The sequence below is a fragment of the Carex rostrata genome, chromosome 8 (genome assembly GCF_964058835.1).
Source record: "Carex rostrata chromosome 8, lpCarRost1.2, whole genome shotgun sequence".
NCBI lineage: Eukaryota > Viridiplantae > Streptophyta > Magnoliopsida > Poales > Cyperaceae > Carex > Carex rostrata.
Window position 1 is genome coordinate 6142098 of NC_135925.1, and position 21111 is coordinate 6163208.

At 30.3% G+C, this 21111-nt stretch overlaps 1 protein-coding gene and 3 non-coding genes across 8 annotated transcripts; 3 read left to right on the forward strand and 1 right to left on the reverse strand.

The window, feature by feature from the left end:
- Positions 1 to 1305: 1305 nt before the first annotated feature.
- On the forward strand, positions 1306 to 5713 carry LOC144558216 (transcription factor PHYTOCHROME INTERACTING FACTOR-LIKE 13-like). 5 transcript variants are annotated; one of them, XM_078307004.1, is made up of 9 exons: positions 1306 to 1546; positions 2463 to 2531; positions 2786 to 3413; positions 3631 to 3732; positions 4043 to 4108; positions 4183 to 4248; positions 4332 to 4610; positions 4795 to 4921; positions 5321 to 5713. In XM_078307004.1, the coding sequence occupies exons 2-8, from the start codon at positions 2467 to 2469 to the stop codon at positions 4912 to 4914; spliced, it is 1326 nt and encodes a 441-aa protein (XP_078163130.1). In that variant the 5' UTR covers positions 1306 to 1546; positions 2463 to 2466; the 3' UTR covers positions 4915 to 4921; positions 5321 to 5713. The 5 variants fall into 5 exon arrangements, with proteins under 5 accessions (XP_078163130.1, XP_078163132.1, XP_078163129.1 ...); XM_078307006.1 differs by lacking the exon at positions 4043 to 4108; XM_078307003.1 differs by lacking the exon at positions 1306 to 1546 and having other exon boundaries at positions 2302 to 2531; positions 5387 to 5412.
- Positions 5714 to 18690: 12977 nt separating this feature from the next.
- Positions 18691 to 18764, reverse strand: TRNAV-AAC (transfer RNA valine (anticodon AAC)). The gene has a single exon. It is a non-coding gene; the product is annotated as a tRNA-Val (tRNA).
- A 1651-nt stretch (positions 18765 to 20415) lies between these two features.
- On the forward strand, positions 20416 to 20503 carry TRNAM-CAU (transfer RNA methionine (anticodon CAU)). Its single transcript is given in 2 exon segments — positions 20416 to 20453; positions 20468 to 20503. It is a non-coding gene; the product is annotated as a tRNA-Met (tRNA).
- Positions 20504 to 20511: 8 nt separating this feature from the next.
- Positions 20512 to 20601, forward strand: LOC144558894 (small nucleolar RNA snoR114). Its single transcript, XR_013513050.1, has one exon. It is a non-coding gene; the product is annotated as a small nucleolar RNA snoR114 (small nucleolar RNA).
- Positions 20602 to 21111: the final 510 nt, after the last annotated feature.

Sequence of the window (21111 nt, forward strand, 5' to 3'; positions counted from 1 at the left end):
TAGAAAATCACTATTTTCGGATGGTCCATAATTTTTAGATCAAGTGATTTTTTAATTGTTTCAAAAAATAGTAAAAATATTGTTGATATAAATCCAATACAAATCCTTACATTGCAAATTACCATAGCCTAACTCTTTTCTTTCTACGGATTAGTTCCCTCGTATTATATAAGCTCTCGTTTTCTATATAATTCCTCACTGCGGGACTAACCGATAAGGGCGTGTTCGGCAGATGGACGGAAATAGGAATATGAATGGAATTGCAAAATTTCTGAACTAAATTTTACTGTTCACGTGGGAAAAAAAATTCACTTTGAGTGAATTTTTTTTTTCCACATGAACAGTAAAATCCGAACACGCCCTATAACTGTTCGGACATAGGTATATTTTTTTGTAGTTTCCTGTGGCGTCTATTATTCTGTATAGATAAATAGATCAAATAAAGACAAATAAAAATAGATATTTTTTTTCTTTTATCAGTTCCATCACTTTCTTTTGATCACTAAGCCTTCTTTTTCAACTTTTCTTCAATTCGATTTTTTACCTTGGCACTAAACGGACATAGGTTATTTTTTTTAACAATACATTTAAATAAGAAGTTAAATTAATTAGCCAATTGAATATCATTAGTCTTTCATTAAACGGACATATGTATTTTTTTTAACAATACGTTTAAAGTTTTAAACGGTTCAGATTAAACGAATTTTTTATGTATAAAAAAATAAAATTAATATTTATCCAAATTTTACGGATATATCTAATTGATTTATACATCCATAGTTTAAACTTTTTAATTTTATTTTTCCAAGAAATGAAATTACTGTTCTATAAAAAATAGATGTATGATACATTTATTTTGTTTTCTCTATCAATATTTTAGAGGTACAATCTAAGAAACAATTTAGTAGATATACATATTTTTATAATAAATTAAGAATTAATCTGACGGTACAACCAAACACTCATTTTAACGTATTTTTATAATCAATCTCGTACATATCCGTACCTATAAGTTCTTACTTTTTCAAAAATAAGTTCTATCTCCATTAAATTCATCCCGAATAATGCCGTGTCAAATGAACGGATCTTTGGAAGTTTGCAGTTTCGCACTTGTTGGCTGAAACTCAGACTACTATAACGAGGGAGCCGCAGAGAATCCGGGCCTAAAGAGTCAAATCTTATTTCTAAATCTGAGTACACAAGTACATAATTTATAATTAATTATACGACATAAATAGCAATGATCACATAATACTGTCGTGACGTCATCCGGATGCATATAAAACCAAGCACACCCCACTGTGTGTCAAATCAGGCATAGAAACCCATTAGCCCGCTGCAAAAAAGATTAAGAGAGAGAGGAGAGCTGCTGAGAGAGAGAAAGCTGCGTCTGTTTTCAAGGTACGGTCGATTTCCCTTTCAGAGAATCACAGTAGGGGTCTGAGCTGAGCTTCATCGATTAACCTACTGAAGGTCGCTTTGTTTGCTGCTCTTTGTTGGATTGAGATTTCAGAAGCTCATGCGAAGAATTTGGAGCTTCTTCTAGGTTGGAATATAGTGATGTGATTTATTTATTTTCAATCTAATTAGACGCCCAAATTTTCTTTTAGGTGAAAAAACTGGGTTCTTCGCTCGCTTGTTCTATTTGAGAGATACCGATGCTCTAGTTGAGAGTTTTTATCTTGATTTTGGGTGAATATTTTGTGTGTGTTTGTGTGTGTGTGGTTATAAGAGATAGGACCATTTTTTTTTTTTTTTTTTGCACTAAGGGCTATGTCTTTTTTAAAATTGCACGTCAAGATTTTTTTTTTTTTCTGCAATATTTACTTGTTTGTGTTAAAGAGCTGCACAAAAGGGGGAAAGTTTCTCTGTCTTTTCTTAACCTGAGTTCTCATTTTTGTGAGCTGATATTGTTGGAAACTAACTACTTTTGCTAACATTTATTGCTTGTGCCTTTTCAGTTATGAAGCTTGAACTTTTATATGTCATTTAGGCACTTACCTTTTCTGTTTATCATATAAAAGATAATTTACATCTTTTATTTTTAAGGGACCAAGGTTTTTTTTTTGTACACATTAACCTATCTGCAATTCTACATGCATGTTTTTTTGGTGCATTTATGTTGAAATTGGTGTCTTTTCAATTAGCATCTCTCTATTATTATGTAATCTAGTTTCAATAACTATAGCACAACCATCCTCTATAAAGTAGCACAACTGCACAAGGACTTGCTACTTTTGCAAAGTAAAAGTTCTTATACTTTTATGTATTATTTTACCCTATAAATAAGTTCTTCTACATGTGTTCAGAAAATTGCTCATGTTTGAATGCACAATAAGAATAATTAAATAAAAATATGCACTAATCATATTATAATTACTTGGTTTTTCCCGCTCTTATAAGATACAATAACTGATTTGCCTGTGAGAATAAGGCATGAACCACTTTGTTCCTGATTGCAGTAGCATGGAGGATAATTCAAGATTGTTCTTAGATCCTTTTGGCTCCCCAAATTCAAGGAAACCTGCCAGGTTAGTTTATCTCTGATAAACACTCTTCAAATTGTTAATTTTTTTATTGTCACCCTACAAAAAAATAAGATGGGTTGATGTTGGTTAATTTCAGATTTTTTTTTATTTTTTTATATAGTAATTGGTCATCACAGAATTTTTCTGATATCTTGTTGGACTATAAATCATATTTGACTATCATCAGGGTAAAAAATTAAACCAACTTATCATTTTTTTAAATTTGTAACTATTTTACGGTTTTATTTGTTTTTTAGGCTGGATAATGAGATCTTGGAACTACTATGGCAAAATGGGAGCTTGGTGAAACAAACCCAAGGCAGCAGAAAACCCCAAAATGAACCCGACATGCGATTGGAATCGAATGGGTCAGGTCCCACCAACCAGGCTCATCAAACCCAAGAAGAGAGCCCGTCATGGTTTTTTGAGGATTCCCTCGAAAAAGACCTGTTCCAGGAATACTTCTCTGAAATACCAAACTTCAACACCACCATAGGAGGCAATTCAGGTGTAGAGAATGCGGGCCCCACAAATCTTATGAATTACACGAATTTCTCCAACTTTTCGAGGCCGATTGAAAAGTCAAAGGAAATCCTACGTAACATTCATTCTGAATTGGGAGAGTCTTCTAAATTGGGTTCAAATATTTGCACAAGTAACCCAGAACAAGCCACAGTCGAGCGAGGGCCACTGTGGTTCGCAGAGGATACAGAGACAACAAGGATTTCATCTGAGCGGATGAACACAAGCACCAATGAGATGACCGCCACATCATCATCTGGTGGTTCCGGTGGTAATTTTGGAAAAATTGGGAACCTAAATGCAAATGATAGCAAGCGGAAGGAAAAGATGAAAGAAGGAGAGGGTTCTGAAAGCCATAGTGAGGTATTCTCTCTTTTTCTAATTCTTGCAACAATTCATGTTCGTGTACTGTGAAAGTGAGTAGTAGTATTTTACATCACTTCAAAAATTATTGGCAAGTATGTGAGATTGTTTTTATATTTCTAATTACGAGGCATGCAAGTTAGTTCACATTTTTCAGGGGTTAGACATGACATTAATTTCCTTTATAAACAAATCACTTAAGCTAATAAAATTCTAGGATGCTGATGACAATGAAGCAGTGAACCCAAGTAAAGCTGTCAACAAAAGAACATCTAAAAGACGAAGCAGAGCAGCTGAAGTGCATAACCTCTCTGAAAGAGTGAGATAGTTTTGTAATATTTTCTCTTTAGAAAATTAAAAGCTTTCACTAAGGTGATTTTAAATGAGATTAATTTAAACATAAATAACATTTTCTTCCTTTTTTGAATAAAAAGTTTATGTCAGTTATGCTTTAAAAATCTCATTTGCTAGACATTAGTAGATGGTCATGTTTAATACTACAATTTGAATTAAATAAGTTGAATTGAAATGATTCTTTCTATTTTCTATAATTTAAAAAACAAATTTGTAATAAGCTCGATTAAATGGAACTTACTGATCTTTTCTGTTTGTGTTTTTATCCCCTTTAGAGAAGAAGGGACAGAATTAATGAAAAGATGCGAGCTTTGCAAGAACTCATTCCTCATTGCAACAAAGTAACTTCTAACTACTGAGAATATATCAATTAAAATCTACAATCATGTGCTTATTTGTTTCAGTTTTCTTTTAGACCGACAAGGCATCAATACTAGATGAAGCAATAGAATACTTAAAATCCCTACAAATGCAAGTTCAGGTTCGACAATTTTCAATTTCAACAAGTATTCAAAACTTCAGCTTCTTCCTATATATTTAACTGAAATTATTGTTAACCAACAGATTATGTGGATGGGAAGTGGGATGCCTCCCATGATGTATCCAGGTGTGAATCCATTAATGGCATGTATGGGACCTGTTAACCCGGCCAACATGCCTCAGATGCAAGGTCTTGTTCAAATGCCAAGAGTAGCCTTCATCAACCCTTCTCTTGCCACATTAAACCCTGTGCCAAATCATTTACCCCAATTTGTGACCCCCACATTAAATCCAGCCTCTAATTTTCATGCCCAGATGCAGAATTTTCACATTGCGCATCAAAGAGGGCAACAAGCTTCTCAGGTTCGTCATATTTCTAGATACCTTCAAAAATTGCAAAAATCTTGTACAGTTTCGTATCTGCAAAAGTATTATTTTTCTTTTTCTTGTTTCAAATAATTTTTTTAAGGTTGTTTCCTAATGATAGTTACTGTGATACTTGAGTTTTTGCATTAACTAAAATACCAATCACTCTGTGCTTGTGTAGGTTGCCAATTCTAATGCTTCTGGATCACATATAACACAGTCAATTCAGGTGTCAGGCCCACCTAGCAGTTTCATCTTGCCAAGTTCTAGAGAATTTTCAACTGACACCGAAAAGAAATAACTAAACGGTGAGGACTATCTGGCAACTCTTTACTTGTTATAGTGATTTTGATAGTAGTTTTAGCATTGTGATTAGCAATATCCTTTTATCAAGCCATGACCATAATGTACTCTATACCATACCAGTCAGTTCAGTAACAGGATATACTAAAACTAAACTATGCCGACATCACTTTGTTATATATTTATGTGAATGGAAACTTATTGACATTTTCAACTATGGATTTGTAAATCCCAATGGCACAAGTAGTGATGGTGGGACTTCGAGCCTTGTCAATCTTATCAGTAGTACACTAAAATTAAACCTATGATTTTGTTTCGTGTAGAGAAAACGACAAACAATATAAATTTCTGGAACCGGCATTTGTTTCAAGTGTCTGACGCATACTTTTTTGTATTTTGTTCAGATCGGACACCGTTTCTCTCTATCACATATCTCATCCAATTTACCGAAGTGGCAATTTTTTTGACAGAAAGAAACAACTTCAGATCTCCAAAACAATACAAGAGATGCCTCTCTTTCAAAAGCCAATGAGCTGGGCATTTCTTATCCTTTCCTTTCTAAGACTTTGACAGGTTGACTCGGATCAACTCAATATATATAAATCATCTCAAGGCTAATTTTATAAATTACTGCACCAATTTTAATGTTATTTTTTAGTCCCTAAGTGTAATTAAGAGGCTTAGTGTGTAATTAAGAGGCTGAGGCTAATGTTTAAGCTTCTAAGATTTGTTAGGCTGAGAGCTCTTCATGTGGGATCCATTTCTTATTTATCAATTGATGGTTTTGTTATTTCTTTTGTGGTGTTTCTATCGCACGTCCAGCTTTTATCACATCTAATTCATTGTACATCCTACGAATAAAACTAAAATATGAGAGCTTTAAAAATTTTCTGTTATATTTAAAGAAGGTTTGTTTGGTCAGATTAGTATATATTGGTACTCCTTTTAAAAGGTTATTTCCTTTTAAAAAAATTCTTTTATATTCAGGGAAGGTATATATTGTTAGCATTCTTCTTTTGAAACACAAGCAAAATAAGTAGATGGTTATCTTATTTTGGAAATTTAATTCATACGAAATTAATATTACTTTAAATCGATTCAAAAAAGATAATAATCATTAATAAACCTTTATCAAACTTTTTATCCATTTGATACATATAAGAATGAAGTTATTAATTAAGACCACATAATTTAAATTTTATTAAACTAAACATAAAATTCATCATAATGATAGTGAAAAAATATAATGTTATTTTTTATCCCAATAAATTCGATATTGATTATGTTGTTGCCATGCTCTCAATAGCAAATTTCCATCATCCTTACAGTCTCATTTGCATTTTCCTAGATGTGGAAGATTTACGCATGTGAAAGCATAAACACCATGTTTGGTTGTCGCCTAAATGGTGGAATAAGGAGTTTAGGTCTCGTTATTCCACCAAACGTGCCTTAAATGAGCCGGCTTAAGATGGCATAAGCCGATCTTTAGGCCGGCCTAAATTAAGCCACCTCACATGGTGGTTTAATTTTTATTCCACTTTGTGGTCTAACTTGAACGATTATAATAATATTTTATTTGTATATAATTAGTATATTATTGTTAATAATTATTATTAGTATATAATTATATAATTAATATCTTATATTGTTAATATATTAAATAATTATTATAATAATATTATATAATTAATATCCTTTTATTAATAATTATTATTAATAAATAATTATATAATTATTATTAATAAATAATTATATAATTATTATGTTATATTGTTAATATATTAATACTGTGTAATTAGTATCTTATTAACGATATATAACTATATAATTAATATGTTATATTGTTAATATATGAAATAATTATTATAATATTTTATAGTTATTATTAATATATTAATATTATATAATTAGTATCTTATTATTAATAATAATTATTAATATATAATTAATACCCTATATTGTTAATATATTAAATAATTATTATAATAATATAATAATATATTAATATTATATAATTAATATTTTCTTATTCATAATTATTATTAATATGTAATTATATAATTAATATGTTATACTGTTAATAAATTAAATAATTATTATAATAATATTACAATATATTATAGTTGTTATTAATATGTTAATATCATATAATTAGTATCTTATTATTAATAATTAATATTCTTAATATAGTAAATTATTATTATAATAATATTATAATATATTATAGTTGTTATTGATATATTAATATTGTATAATTAGTATCTTATTATTAATAATTATTATTAATATATAATTATATAATTAATATTTTATATTGTTAATATATTAAATTATTATTTTAATAAGATTATATAATTAGTAATTATTATTAATTTATAATTATACAATTAATTTATTATTATTAATAATTATTATTAATATATAATTAATATTTATATTGTTAATATATTAAATAAATTTTATAGTAATATATAATATATTACAAGTATTATTGATATATTAATATTATATAATTAGTATCTTATTATAAATAATTAATCAATTTAGATTTTTAAAACTTTAGTCCTCCACCAACTCTAACAAAATAAGAAATAGTTTAAGCTATGATTTAACTTTAGGCCTCAACCAAACATAAATAATTTAGACCGGCCTAAGTTGGAATAACCAATTTAGGCCTCCTTAGCTTTAGGCCACAACCAAAGCTCTCTTTTTTTCTTTGAAGAGAGCATAATTAAAGCTCATAGAGGATATGTAAGGGGAACAGAAGGTTGGTACAACTACAAGAAACTGCACCAGTTTGATACTGGTACTGGTACACTGGGCTGCAGTCGTGCCAGCTCACAGCTGGTCTGAGTTTGGTACCAAGCAGCAGCATTCAATGATTAAATTACCTTCCAAGTTTATGGTATAATTTTATGAAAGAGAAAAAATGAATAATCAGTATTGTCCAGTTATCATGATGGCGTGATGCATGACATGACAATTTTATATATAAATATTTCTGTCTCCCTTTAACATCACAATCACCTAGAAATTCTAGTCTTCTCAACAAAAATTGTAGATCCAAATAAAGCCATACTGGCACTGCAAGTCTGCAGCAATGAAAACAGAAGAACAAAAACAGGTCAAATTATGTGAGCACTGCTTTCCCAGGCTGGAATTATGCTCCGTATTCAATTCAGTGTTAACTTGTTCACTGTTGCAAGCCGTCATAGAAATGTCCCACATGCCACATGCCTCCTTTTCTTTTTAGTGAAGAATTCTAGTGTCAATTTCACTATGGTACATCTGTTGATACCTTTCGTGACTCTATCGTTTAGATGGATAAGTATCAAAGTTTATGTAAAGGTTGTTTAGCCAATAAAACGATTTAAATATTTTAATTATTCCAAAGTATGATCAAAGGAGATCCAAAGTATGTTAAAATTTAACACATGATCAATTTCAATGATAGTGATTGCAATTTTAATTACGAGGGATTATAATATGACAAAAATCTTTGACTTTAATTTTTAATTTTTAATTTTTTAGATGTAAATATGAATGTACATTAATTAGGACTTCCTTATTTGTGTCCCAATGAGATCCTTTGTGTCCTAATTAATGTAACAACGAAGTTGCAGCTAGGTCCTACAAAGACATTCCTTTAAATAAAATAACTAAATTAAGTTATCCAGTCAGTTCATTTGTAAGCACAATTTGAAAAAAAAAAGAACATTATCTTGCTGAGATCCTGAGATGTTTGTTGTTGATTAGGCCTAATAATTTAAAGTCTTTTATAAAGCTTAAGTCATGATCATGCATTCATGTGTCATGCATGCTCCAATTTTTCTAGTCACTTTCTGAGCAACCCCATAAAGTATTGATAAAAGAATCTCCATCATTGTTCATTAGCTAATTCAGGGTCTTGCACTTCCCCTTTTGGGAAGTATAATGCCTAGATGTAATAAACTGAAACATAAATATTCTATATTATAGTCCATATTGATAACATTGACAAATGACAATAATATATAAACTAATAAGTTCTGAAAGGCCTCGTGTTGTTTGCTACAGCCTACAGCCCTTAGCTTAAAAATTAATAATATGAAGTATTTGGTGGTGAACTGGTGATTCAAGTGTTTTAAGTCATTTTAATATAAATATTTTCAGACTGTTTGGTGGTGATTAATATTATCCACATGTTATAAAGTAAAATCATACTAATATCTATATTTCATTAATTTTATTATATTTTACAAAATATAATATGTGAATAATATAAATCATGTTTATAATCCTGAATTTTATAAAAAAAAATTGTTAAAATTTATCAAGTAATATCTCTCTTCTATTTATTTTTCCCTCTGATAAATAGTCGTATATTATATCAAAACATCTTACTTCTTCATATAAATTAATTTAAGTCATGACTTAAGCTTAGAACATTCTTGCATGCATGTCATCGGACTACAGAAAACTCAAAATTAGTGGTCCTATGCAAGATGTGCTCCTGGAACATAAACAACCAAAATTTTCATTTGTAGCATTTAAAAATAAAATTTCAAAAAAGTAGCAATGATTTTTATGAAAAATCATATTCTATGAGAAATGCGGACTTAATGTGCGTTTTACTCAGAAATAATCTGTGTTTTCCCCTCTAGTTATATGAGATATTATCTGACCGTATTCAAAAATTAGATACGAATATCTGATATTTAAATATCAGTGCAAATACAGATACGGGTATGGTTTTAAATTTTAATTATCTGTATCCGACTATTAGATATATGAGGGTTCAAATGCCTCCATTTTTATCTAATAGTCGGATACAGATAATTAAAACTTAAAAGTCAAAATAAAACCATTAGATATGATTTATATCATTTTATCTATGGATGTGTAAAACATTATGACATTTCAATTTTATTTTGGTTGTCATCAAGAGCTTATAAAAAACGTACTAATTTGGATGATTTCTAGACGTTGATTTTTGAACTCATTGATTCACATAAAAACAAAATTAAAATGTGATAATTTTTTATGAGTACATAGAGAAAATAAGATAGATTACATCTAACGATTTTATTTTGACCGTTAAGTTTTAAATTTTGAGTTAATAAAGTTTTAAAAAATGAAGACATGGTGGAGGCACAAAAAATGGAGGCATTTGAACCCTCCTCTAGATATATATGATATAGTTTAATATATATTATGAAAAAAATTTACATAATTCATTATTATAAAAGGTGGATATTCATATCCGTATCTGTTTAATATCTTATCCGTATCTGTATCCGTCTAATATCTGATATGTATCCTTATCCGGAAAATAAAAGCGGATATAGATATGATTTTTATCCAATCTGTATCCGATCCGTTTGCACCCGAGATTTTTATTTTTACCTAAAAAATTTATATTTTATTATAAATAACCACAGTTTAACAAAATTTATAAAAATGCCCAAATCGCACAGAAAATTTGCGGTCCGGTTTTTTTTTGGATTTAAAATTTCGGACCGTATAAAATATTTGCGGTTCGAATTTTTTTTTTTCAAATGGCCGAGGCAATTTTTGAGTGATGATATCTCATGATCTGTTTAGAGATTTTGTATGAAACTTCACAGTCTTGTTCTACGATGTCAAGACTATATGTCGGTCAATTTTCATAATTTTTTAAGATGTTTTCCTATGTTAACCAGAGATGCAAAGTTAGACTCAGAAGCACTCCTTCAGCAGTTCGGGCAATTTTTGAGTGATGATATCTCACAATCTGTTTGGAGATTTTGTATGAAACTTCACAGTCTTGTTCTACGATGTCAAGACTACATGTTAGTCAATTTTCATAATTTTTGAAGATGTTTTCCTATGTTAATCAGAGATGCAAAGTTGAACTCAGAAGCACTCCTTCAGCAGTTCGGGCAATTTTTGGGAGATGATATCTCACGATCTGTTTGGAGATTTTAAATAAAACTTCACAGTCTTGTTCTACGATGTCAAGACTCAAAAATTGCCCGAACTGCTCAAGGAGTGCTTCTGAGTCCAACTTTGCAACTCTGGTTAACATAGCAAAACATCTTCAAAAATCATAAAAATTGACTAACATGTAGTCTTGACATTCTAGAACAAGACTTTAAGGTTTCATACAAAATCTCCAAACAGATCGTGAGATATCATCACTAAAATGTCCAAACTGCTAAAGGAGTGCTTCTGAGTCCAATTTTGCATCTCTGGTTTACATAGGAAAACATCTTTAAAAATCATGAAAATTGACCGACATGTATTCTTGACATTGTAGAACAAGACTGTGAAGTTTTATTTAAAATATCCAAACAGATCGTGAGATATCATCTCCCAAAAATTGCCCGAACTGCTGAAGGAGTGCTTCTGAGTCCAACTTTGTATCTATGGTTATCATAGAAAAACATCTTGAAAAATCATGATAATTTACCGACATGTAGTATTGACATCGTAGAACAAGACTGTGAAGTTTCATACAAACTCTTCAAACAGATCGTGAGATATCATCACTCAAAAATTGCCCGAACTGCTGAAGGAGTGCTTTTGAGTCCAACTTTGTATCTCTGGTTATCATAGAAAAACATCTTGAAAAATCATGATAATTTACCGACATGTAGTATTGATATCGTAGAACAAGACTGTGAAGTTTCATACAAACTCTTCAAACAGATCGTGAGATATCATCACTCAAAAATTGCCCGAACTGCTGAAGGAGTGCTTCTGAGTCCAACTTTGCATCTCTGGTTAACATAGGAAAATATCTTCAAAAATCATGAAAATTGACTGACATGTAGTATTGACATCGTAGAACAAGACTGTGAATTTTCATACAAAATCTTTAAACAGATCGTGAGATATTATCACTCAAAAATTGCCCGAACTGCTAAAGGAGTGCTTCTGAGTTCAACTTTGCATCTTTGGTTAACACAGAAAAACATCTTCAAAAATAATGAAAATTGACCAACATGTAGTATTGACATCGTAGAACAAGACTATGAAGTTTCATACAAAATCTCTAAACAGATCGTGAGATATCATCACTCAAAAATTGCCTCGGCCATTTGAAAAAAGCAAAAAAAAAAAATTTGGACCGCAAATATTCTATACGGTCTGAAATTTTAAATCCAAAAAAAAAAAGTACCGCAAATATTTTATATGGTCCATAATTTTAAATCCGGACCGCAAATATTCTGTGCAGTTTGGACATTTTTATAAATTTGGCTAAACCGTGATTATTTATAATAAAATATATATTTTTTTGGGTAAAAATAAAAATCTCGGCGTTTGCACCCTTACCTCTAGTGAAGCCTGTTTATTCTTGAATCCGAATTTTCACAAAAATCGTGTTATTTATAAAAAATATATTTTTCCATATGCTACAAATTAAAAAGTCGGCAGAAGGCAACCAACCTGGAAAACCTTGTGGCTGAGAGTGTTTTCGACGTGGATCCCACAATCAGAGAATCGTAATCTAACGGTGGCCAATCCTCTCTTTTGGTTTTTCCAACTTCTTTTTATAAATTGTTATCCATATCTTTTGTTTGTCACTTCCCCTAGCTACAATCCTGCTTTCGTTTTCCTCTTTGTTTTTTTTCGTGAGGAATTAATAAAAAAAAATGATGGAAAACATCATTTGAGACGTTATTAAAAAATTTTATTTTATGATTTTTGAGATTGAAATATGTTATTTTGGAAAATAATATTGCTTTTGATTTATCATAGTACTTCTTTTGGAAAATAAATAGATTTTTGCGTCTTTTTTCTATTGTAAGTACGCCCGTAAAACTTATGTTTATTTAAATTTATGAGAACTTAAATAATTACGAAATATTAAAATTTACTAATCTTAGTTTAATTAGATTTATCTTAATCAAGATTTATATTGACACTCCATAAACAAGATGGTTGAGCTGTAAGGCCCCAAAGACATGTCATATCATAAAAAAAATTATTGAATCAATCATTAATTGTAAAGGAATTATGTCCGTTGGTTCTAGTTTTTTTATCAGTGAAAGGCATGAAGAAATATGATAATTTTTTTAAACCAAATTTAAAGTACTAATATTATGTTTAATATGGATTAGTTAACCTAATTAAACTGACAAATAGCTAAAGGAAAACAATATTTTGATAGGGAATTATTCGTATCCATGGACAAACTTTAAATTAACAAAATTTTAACGAGTGCACACACAGTAACACCACCTTTGCAGGAGCAGAACTGAAAAATTTAGATTGAGAAATTAAAATGTAAAATGTATAATATGTGGTTTGTGAAATTTGAATCCAAAATTGAAATTATAACCATCAAGCTACAAATACATATTTAGCATCTTATAAGGAGGACTGAACTATATAAAGACTTAAAAAAATTCAATTAAATTTTCATATATTATAATTAAAAAATTAAAATCACAAAGGTAACTAAACACTTCATGACTAAAGTGGGGACATCTCCTATATTCCTATATGTTCAAGCTTGAAAGTTTTCCAAATATTTGGGAATAGTTTAAAACAATTGGCAATAGCCAAGCAGAGCATCCATCAAATTTTTTTTTTAAAAAAAAACAGAGCATCCAAGACCCCTTTGCTTTTGTTGTTTTTCCTCTGTTTCATGATGTTAAGAGGCCTGAACGAGACCAATGGCCTTGCTAGGTGTGGGGGACCCACTGGTAACATGGCCTTTTGTCAGTACTCAGTATCAGTGTTATCCTTCTTTTTCTTTGTTGGAAGTTGGAACAACCGAGCAAAGCTTGTCTGCTTTAATTATTTTTCTGGATCCTTCTAATCATTTGCATAATATTGTTTTCTCTAATTAAATTTGTATTCATGATGTAACCTTGGTTACCAACCAGATTGATTTATTTAATAGTAGCAGCAAACAAAGGTGCACAATGTTTTTATGTGAAATAATAACTTTTTAGTCTAGTAATAAATTAGATAATATTTTTCGAGTAGGAGATCCTCGAGAGTTCGAAATTCGAATGAAAAAATATTTATAGATATTTAAATTCAGGCTTTTATTTTTCTCTCTTTTTTTAGTAACATTTTTTAAATATTCCACCCTGATTATCAATATTATTTCAATCGGTCAGACAAAAACACAATATTAAATTATAAAAATCAATGTATATATAAATGAATGTATAACACTAACTATTTTTATTTTTTAGAACCGAATGGGGGTTGTCTTTATAAATTTTGTAACATTAAAGGATTCAAATAAACATGTTTGTATCATTTTTATCTAGAATATGTACAACAATACAAATTTTGTAGGAAAAAATGGAGGATGATTGAAATCTATTCTTCTTTATTTATAGTAATATAATAACAACATCATATATTTAACATAGGTGACAAATGATTATTAATTATTATTGTATAGTTACTTGAAATTCTAACTTACTCATATTTATTTATTCTTATTTAATCATTTGTTTAAGATTCTAGTGTGCATCTTGTAAGAACTAATCTTCGATCTAACAACAAAAAATTAATCTTTATACAAGAAGTTACATATTCGAAATCTGAATAAAAAATCTTTATATAGTTGAAATTGAGATCATAAACAGTGTTGTAACCCAATCGAGACAGAATAAATTTGGAATAAAATTCCAAAACTTTGTGGGTTGGAAAAAGAAACTGCAAGTAACTTGAAACTTTCCTAAAAGGTCAAATAAAGTGTAAGCTGCGCTGCAATTTTGCAGTGCTTCAGAGTTCAGATGATCTATGCTCCATTCCCATTACATGAAAAAAATGGTACTTTGTGCTAATGGAACATTTGTGGTCTTGCTTTGTGGCAATCAATGCAACATATATGAACCATTCCATGCATGTATAATTTTAAAAGATAGATTTTATCTTAGTTTCTTAAAAATCAAGAATATAAACAGTGATTATAGCGTTATAGCGGAAAGAATAAAAAATAGCTATAGTGTTGAAAACAGCTGATAGCGATATAGCTTTTAAGATCTGAAAACATTATAGCGTGCTATTTAGAACACTGCTAAAAACCATACTCAATATTTGAATTTAATTAGTCATCTTTATTTTTTTAATTAAGATTTTGATCGAAATTAGGCACTTGGTTCACAAAATTTCAGTTTTTACTTAAAATCAGCTTTGAGCTACAACCTAAAGAGAATCATGTTGCCTACTTGCTATGGAATGAAATCTGTTCCTTTTCTTGAGAAAAAGGATGACTCTCTTATTCTCCAATCCGAACCGTTCAAAATCGATCAAACGGCTTCAATTACATCTGATTCGTTTTAATATATTATATTGATATAAAAGAAAAATAATAATTGAAGCCGTTTGATCGATTTTAAACGGTTCGGATGGAAAATAGGAGGATCCTCCTTTTCTCAAGAAAATGAGCAGATTTGCTTCCAAGTGAAGAACAAGAGCTAGATTTTGTGTGTAAGCCACTGAAGTACATCTACACATACAGTGCTAGAGCGGGGGGGGGGGGGGGGGGGGGGGGGGGGGGGGACCGTTTTTGAGTCAGCATCAGAGAAGATTGGAATTGGATCCAGTCCCTGTTCAAGCAAAAAATAATTCTGTGAAAATGAAATGAGATAAGTACAACTACTAGTTGCATGCATCTCCTCTTCCTCTTCTAGGCATTAAACAGTGTCAAATTCAAGGGACCGCAATCCCCACCTATACAATATACATAGCTCTAAGTTGATCCCCTTTAAGAATCCTCAAAATGTTAATTAATAATAAATATATTTTTAACAATCATCACCAGAAAAGAAAAATATCAAACTCTTATCATTGTACATGGTACAGCCCATCTTGGTGCAGCAGCAATCCACATTATTATTATTTTTTGAAATTATAAAAAAATCCAACTATCGCAAAAAATATTGACTGTTATTTTTTCTGTGATAAGCAAATTCGGTGTCATTTATTTTCACATTTCTAACACTAAACAACTACACGGTGTGAAAAAATTAATGGAACTTAATTATTAGTTTGGTCTCATTAATTGTCCTCTTATTAATGAGGGTCCGGATGAAAGAGAGAGAAAAAAGGAGAGGAGAGGATCTACATATTTCACAGTTCGAACCAAATTAATAATTTAGTTTCATAAGTTTTCAAACTTTCTGTGATGAAGACGCAACTTACAGAAATTACTGGACCAAACCATTAGAATCATTTTATGGGATCAGAAAAAAAAAAAAATTAATCTTGTTTCCTTCCGATAATTTGATTTTGTTTTTAAATAAAAATTGAGCTTCCTTTGTTTTGTTATACATTTTTATAATGAAATAAGCTCTCTGCTTTTGAACCATAAGTGTACTTCTTGACCCATATATTGATCGTTTTGTCGGTGATCATTATCGAGTATCGATTAACTTATGGGCGACCATATTCATTGATGCCTGATAATGAGAGAATATGGACATATACCCATTCGACACGTAAGTATATTAAGATAATTTTGTAGGAAAAATTAGGAAAGAGACGTGCAAAATGTCAAAATCCTCGAAATTATATCTTACCTCATATTAAGATAGTTTTGGACAGACTTGTATAGATTGTATGTATCAGGATGAATGATGAAAATCTCAATGCAGATATATCCAGTGGTATGTAATCTGTAATAAAGATATTGACAGTATTATTTTGATTTCATACAACACATATATTATACATTTTGTTTTTGAGTAAAGGTTGGAGGTCAAGCCACCTGACTATTTAATACTCTTGTTATTATAATAAATAATTTTTTTAATTCAGATTTCGAACTCATAACCTCTAACATAAAGATTATGTGTCTTTGCTACTAAACCAAAAACTAATTCTTACATATGTTATACAGTTAAAATGAAAAAAAAAATATATAATTTGTCGTTGTATGAAGTCAATATCCTTTATTCATAATTTGAGATTTGAGAGGTTATTTTAATAAAAAGAAAAGAAAAAGTGAGAGGAGATGAAGTTGCTAATGTGGGGAATTTTTTATTGGTAGTAATTAATAGAAAAGAAGAGAGGGAAACAGAAAGAGTACAGCTGTTTTTATATGGGTAGTAAGATTGTTACTGTTCATACCGATTCTAATTTTTTTTTTTAAGTTGCAAAAAAAAAAAGATAGGATCGTTATAAACAGTATCAATCCTAACTTTGATCTATTTTAAAGTACCGATCCAAACTTTGCAAAAAAAAAAAGTTTAGATCGGTATAAACAGTACTGATCCTAAGTTAAAAAAAAAAGTTTAGATCAGTATGAATAGTACCGATCTTAACTTTAAAAAAAAAAAGTTAGGATCGGTATGAACAGTACCGATCTTACTATCCATAAAAAAATAGCTGTACTATTTCTGTTTCTCTCTCTTCTTTTTTATTAATTACTACCAATAAAAAATTCCCGCTAATGAGTATGCCTCGAATGTGTTTTTTTTTTTTTTTTTTTTTCTTTTGTGAAAGAAAAATGATTTGATGCCCCCACTTACCGGGAAAAGTAAAACAAAAACCAATGATTTTTTTTTTTTCAAAAAGTATGGAAATAAAGTATGGAAACCAATGATTTGTCTCAGCTGGCTTTTTTGGTTTAGAAAAGCAGTATTTTTTTTGTGGGTTTTATGTATACTGTACTCAAATTGTCTTCTTAATTTTCACAAGTAACTCTACAGATCATAGAAGATTTAAGGTAATAAAAAAACTAATTGGATACTAATGGAGCTCCGGAACTGGAAGTCTTCATTTTGGATAGTAATGGAGAGGAGAAAATCACCAAAACTGATTGGCATTTAAGAAAAAAATTTAGCAGCCTGATAAAATTCAGTCCAGGTTCTTTTTACAGACATTTTCATAAATGATGAAAATAGTGTTCTGTTTTTGTGTCGTGTATGTGTGTGCAACTGTGCATATGAGAGAAACAGAGAAAATGAGATATCAAGCTTCAATAGTACTGTCTACAGTCTACAAAGCTACACGTGGAAGCACACCACATTGGGACCACTTGCAGGAATCTAACTACAGATAGGCTGGGCTCCATAAACGCTTTCATTAAAAGAAAGGGAAGGAAGCGCGAGTATGACCGCATTTGACCGACGATTGATACTTGTTTTTAGAAATCGAAAATTTTGAAAGGGAGCATAGGTGAGTTTCTTGTATAAATTTAGTGATTTCGTTAACTTCTGATTTGAAGTGCATCCAGAGAAGGTGAAATTTTCTGCATCTATCCTTTTTTACTTCTCGTCCCTTTCTGTTTTGCAGTTCGTTATAGAGCACTGCCTTGTAAGTTTTTTTATATCAAGAAATGTAGCTAACATCTTCTATTATTTTATATCAAGAAGAAGAAGAAAAGTTAATCAAATGGCAAATGAGCTTTTAAGGAAACTGTAGATGGTTTACTGTTCTCTTAAAAAAGAATTCAGTGAAGGTCATTTCGTTTCCAATCCCTTGTACAAAATAGTTCAAATGTTTGTCAAAATACATCCCGAGTTTGCTGATTTTGTGTGTACATATTGACACTCGGTGGACAATAGTCAATAGGCAAAAATTTGGGGCAGACAGAGACTTTTGGGCCTAAATCATCATGCCATAAATACTGGAAAAATATGGATGCAGGCGAGATAAAGGCCTGGTAATGTGTTAAGAATTCTCAGTAGATCAGAATACCCGATACCGCAATGAAAGAGGAGGATATGATAGAAAAAGCAAAGGTCGGCCCAAATAAGCCTAGAAAAATCACCAGAAAACTTGACTTCAATTTAAAAGGCTCATATTTTAATTCAGAAAAAAAGGTTCTAATTTGAAATGGCGTCGCCCGGGTTCGAACCGGAGACCTTCAGTGTGTTAGACTGACGTGATAACCAACTACACCACGACACCGTTGTTGTTGTTGCCATTTGCATATTTAATTTTATTTGTTTTAAACGTACTGATGGATATTTCTTTCATGCATTTTGAAGCGCGACAGTGTTGCTGTCAATCTGTCCCGCCTCAAACTGACTAAATGTTAAGGGCTGATGTCTGTTTTGCCCGGGCATAGAGAAGTGCTGGTGTAGTTGAAATAAACGAACATCTTGAATATGTAAAATATTGATTATTTTTCATTACAGTTGTTTATTTAATTAGAGTATAGACAATCTTGTATAACAAATGCTAAATTGCTAATACAACCAAAAGTAAAAGTAATCCCCAGATAAATTATGATTTGCAATCAACCCTATGTCGAGCGACCAGTTTGAATTGAAGTGTTAAAACATCATATTTATATTTATATTGAGTAAGGATTAGATGCTATATATAGCGTAAGGTCTTCCGTGCTATTACTTTTAAAAACCTATCGTATAAACTTCAAATGATAAATTCAAACAGTTAAAACTGATGTACTTTGTTATTGATGCGTTCATACATCGGTTTTAATGGTTTGGATTCATCGTTTGAAATTTATACGATATGTTTTTGAGGTAATAGCACGAAAGACTTTATGCTATTCTTAGCACCTAAGCCTTACTCATTTATAATTATAATTATACTTCATAAAAGTGGTTAGATCTCAAAATTTCTTAGTCATGCTATAGCATTTTTACTAGCAATCGCTTTGATATGCTTCTCTTTTCTTGTTTATCTCAATCGTTAGAGTCATGCATTCTGCTTCTCTGTTTCATTTAAATGTGGGTTCATACACCTCAGATGTAATGAAAATTTTAAATTGATACAACTATTTTGCATTACTCTATAAAGATTCTCACTCAACTAATTATGTCGCTCTCTATTATACATAGTTTTAGCATTTTAAAAGAAATATTTATTTCTTTTTAAATTTGCTGTATGCAAATTTTAATTATTGAAATTATCACATTTAAAATTAAATTGCTGCATGCAAATGATCTATTATACATAATTGTTAGCACATGTAAATTTAAATTTTGGCAGTCAACTCAAAACGTGTTTGTGTAAATCTAAAGTTGGTAGTTGGAACAAAATATGAATAAGAAAAAAAAACATATGATTGCAAAATAAGTGCAACTTTTAACCTATGATAAATTATTGAAATAAATTATACCGCAATTTAAACGTGCACATCAAATTAATTGAAATTGCGAAGAGATAATCTTTTGAAGTAAATAAGGATTTCTTAAATAAAGAAATGACAGTACAACTTACAACATACATTCAGCTTTTACGTGTAATTTCTTTAAAATATATGTATAGAATTTAATCAATATTTTATATTTTCATTATAAAAAAAGATGCCATTCAAATTTGTGCTAATCTAGTTTAAATTAACCAAAATTTAATAGTAGCTCTATTTAAAATATATTTACAATTTTTAATTTATTAATGCGAAAATATCCTTTTAGATATCGAAAAAACATGTCATAAAATTGAATGTAACCCTAAATTATTGATTTAAAAATTATAATCAGTCATCTCGGAAAGGATTCAGATCAAGCATTAATTGATAGAAAAGTAGGGAAGAGGGAGTAGACTGACTATCGGTCAAATAGCTTAAAATGTAAGAATAATCACAAAAGGGGTGGTGGCGCAGTTGGCTAGCGCGTAGGTCTCATAGCTTTAAATGAGTTATCCTGAGGTCGAGAGTTCGAGCCTCTCTCACCCCAATATCGCTGATCTGTGAAGATAATCTGTGTACACGTGATCGACTTGGGGTCCATCACAAACCGTCTGATCTACAGACGAAAACTACACATCTGAGATCCCCCTTTTTATTTTATTTTTCTTCACGCCTGTTGAGAAAAAAAAATTCCAGCAGCGGGTGGCGTAATAATCTCTTAATCTTTTAATAACAACAGTGAATAATAATTCAAAATTAAATTTTAAATAGCCAAAGCCAGCAATTTTAAAATATAAAATGATATGCTTGCTTGCAAAGTTGCAAGAGTGGTAACTAACTGTTTCTTTCATGGTTGATAAATTTAAGAAGGTTAAATAGACAAAACCAGAACAATTTATTTCTTAAATATAAAATGATGTGTTGGCATGTAAGAGAGTAAAATTCTTAGAATTTTCGACTTTTACTTGGGAACAAAAGAGCATTTTTCATATGAACTGCGTCGTATTGGGCGTCAAAAGTATTCTAATATTTTTCCAAATTCCATGGCCGACGAAGGGAAGCAGGCCCAAATTTCTCATTACTCACATGTTAGGCTTTTAATTTATAATTATTATTTCAAGCAAAGATGTGCAATCCTCAAGATTTAGTGAAAAG

Excerpts from the sequence above, each read along its gene's own strand:
- LOC144558216 (XM_078307003.1), top strand. The coding sequence starts at position 2,437 with ATGAACCACTTTGTTCCTGATTGCAGTAGCATGGAGGATAATTCAAGA. Across the intron at positions 2,532-2,785 it reads AATTCAAGGAAACCTGCCAG|GCTGGATAATGAGATCTTGG; the intron begins GTTAGTTTATCT and ends TTTGTTTTTTAG. Across the intron at positions 4,249-4,331 it reads CCCTACAAATGCAAGTTCAG|ATTATGTGGATGGGAAGTGG; the intron begins GTTCGACAATTT and ends GTTAACCAACAG.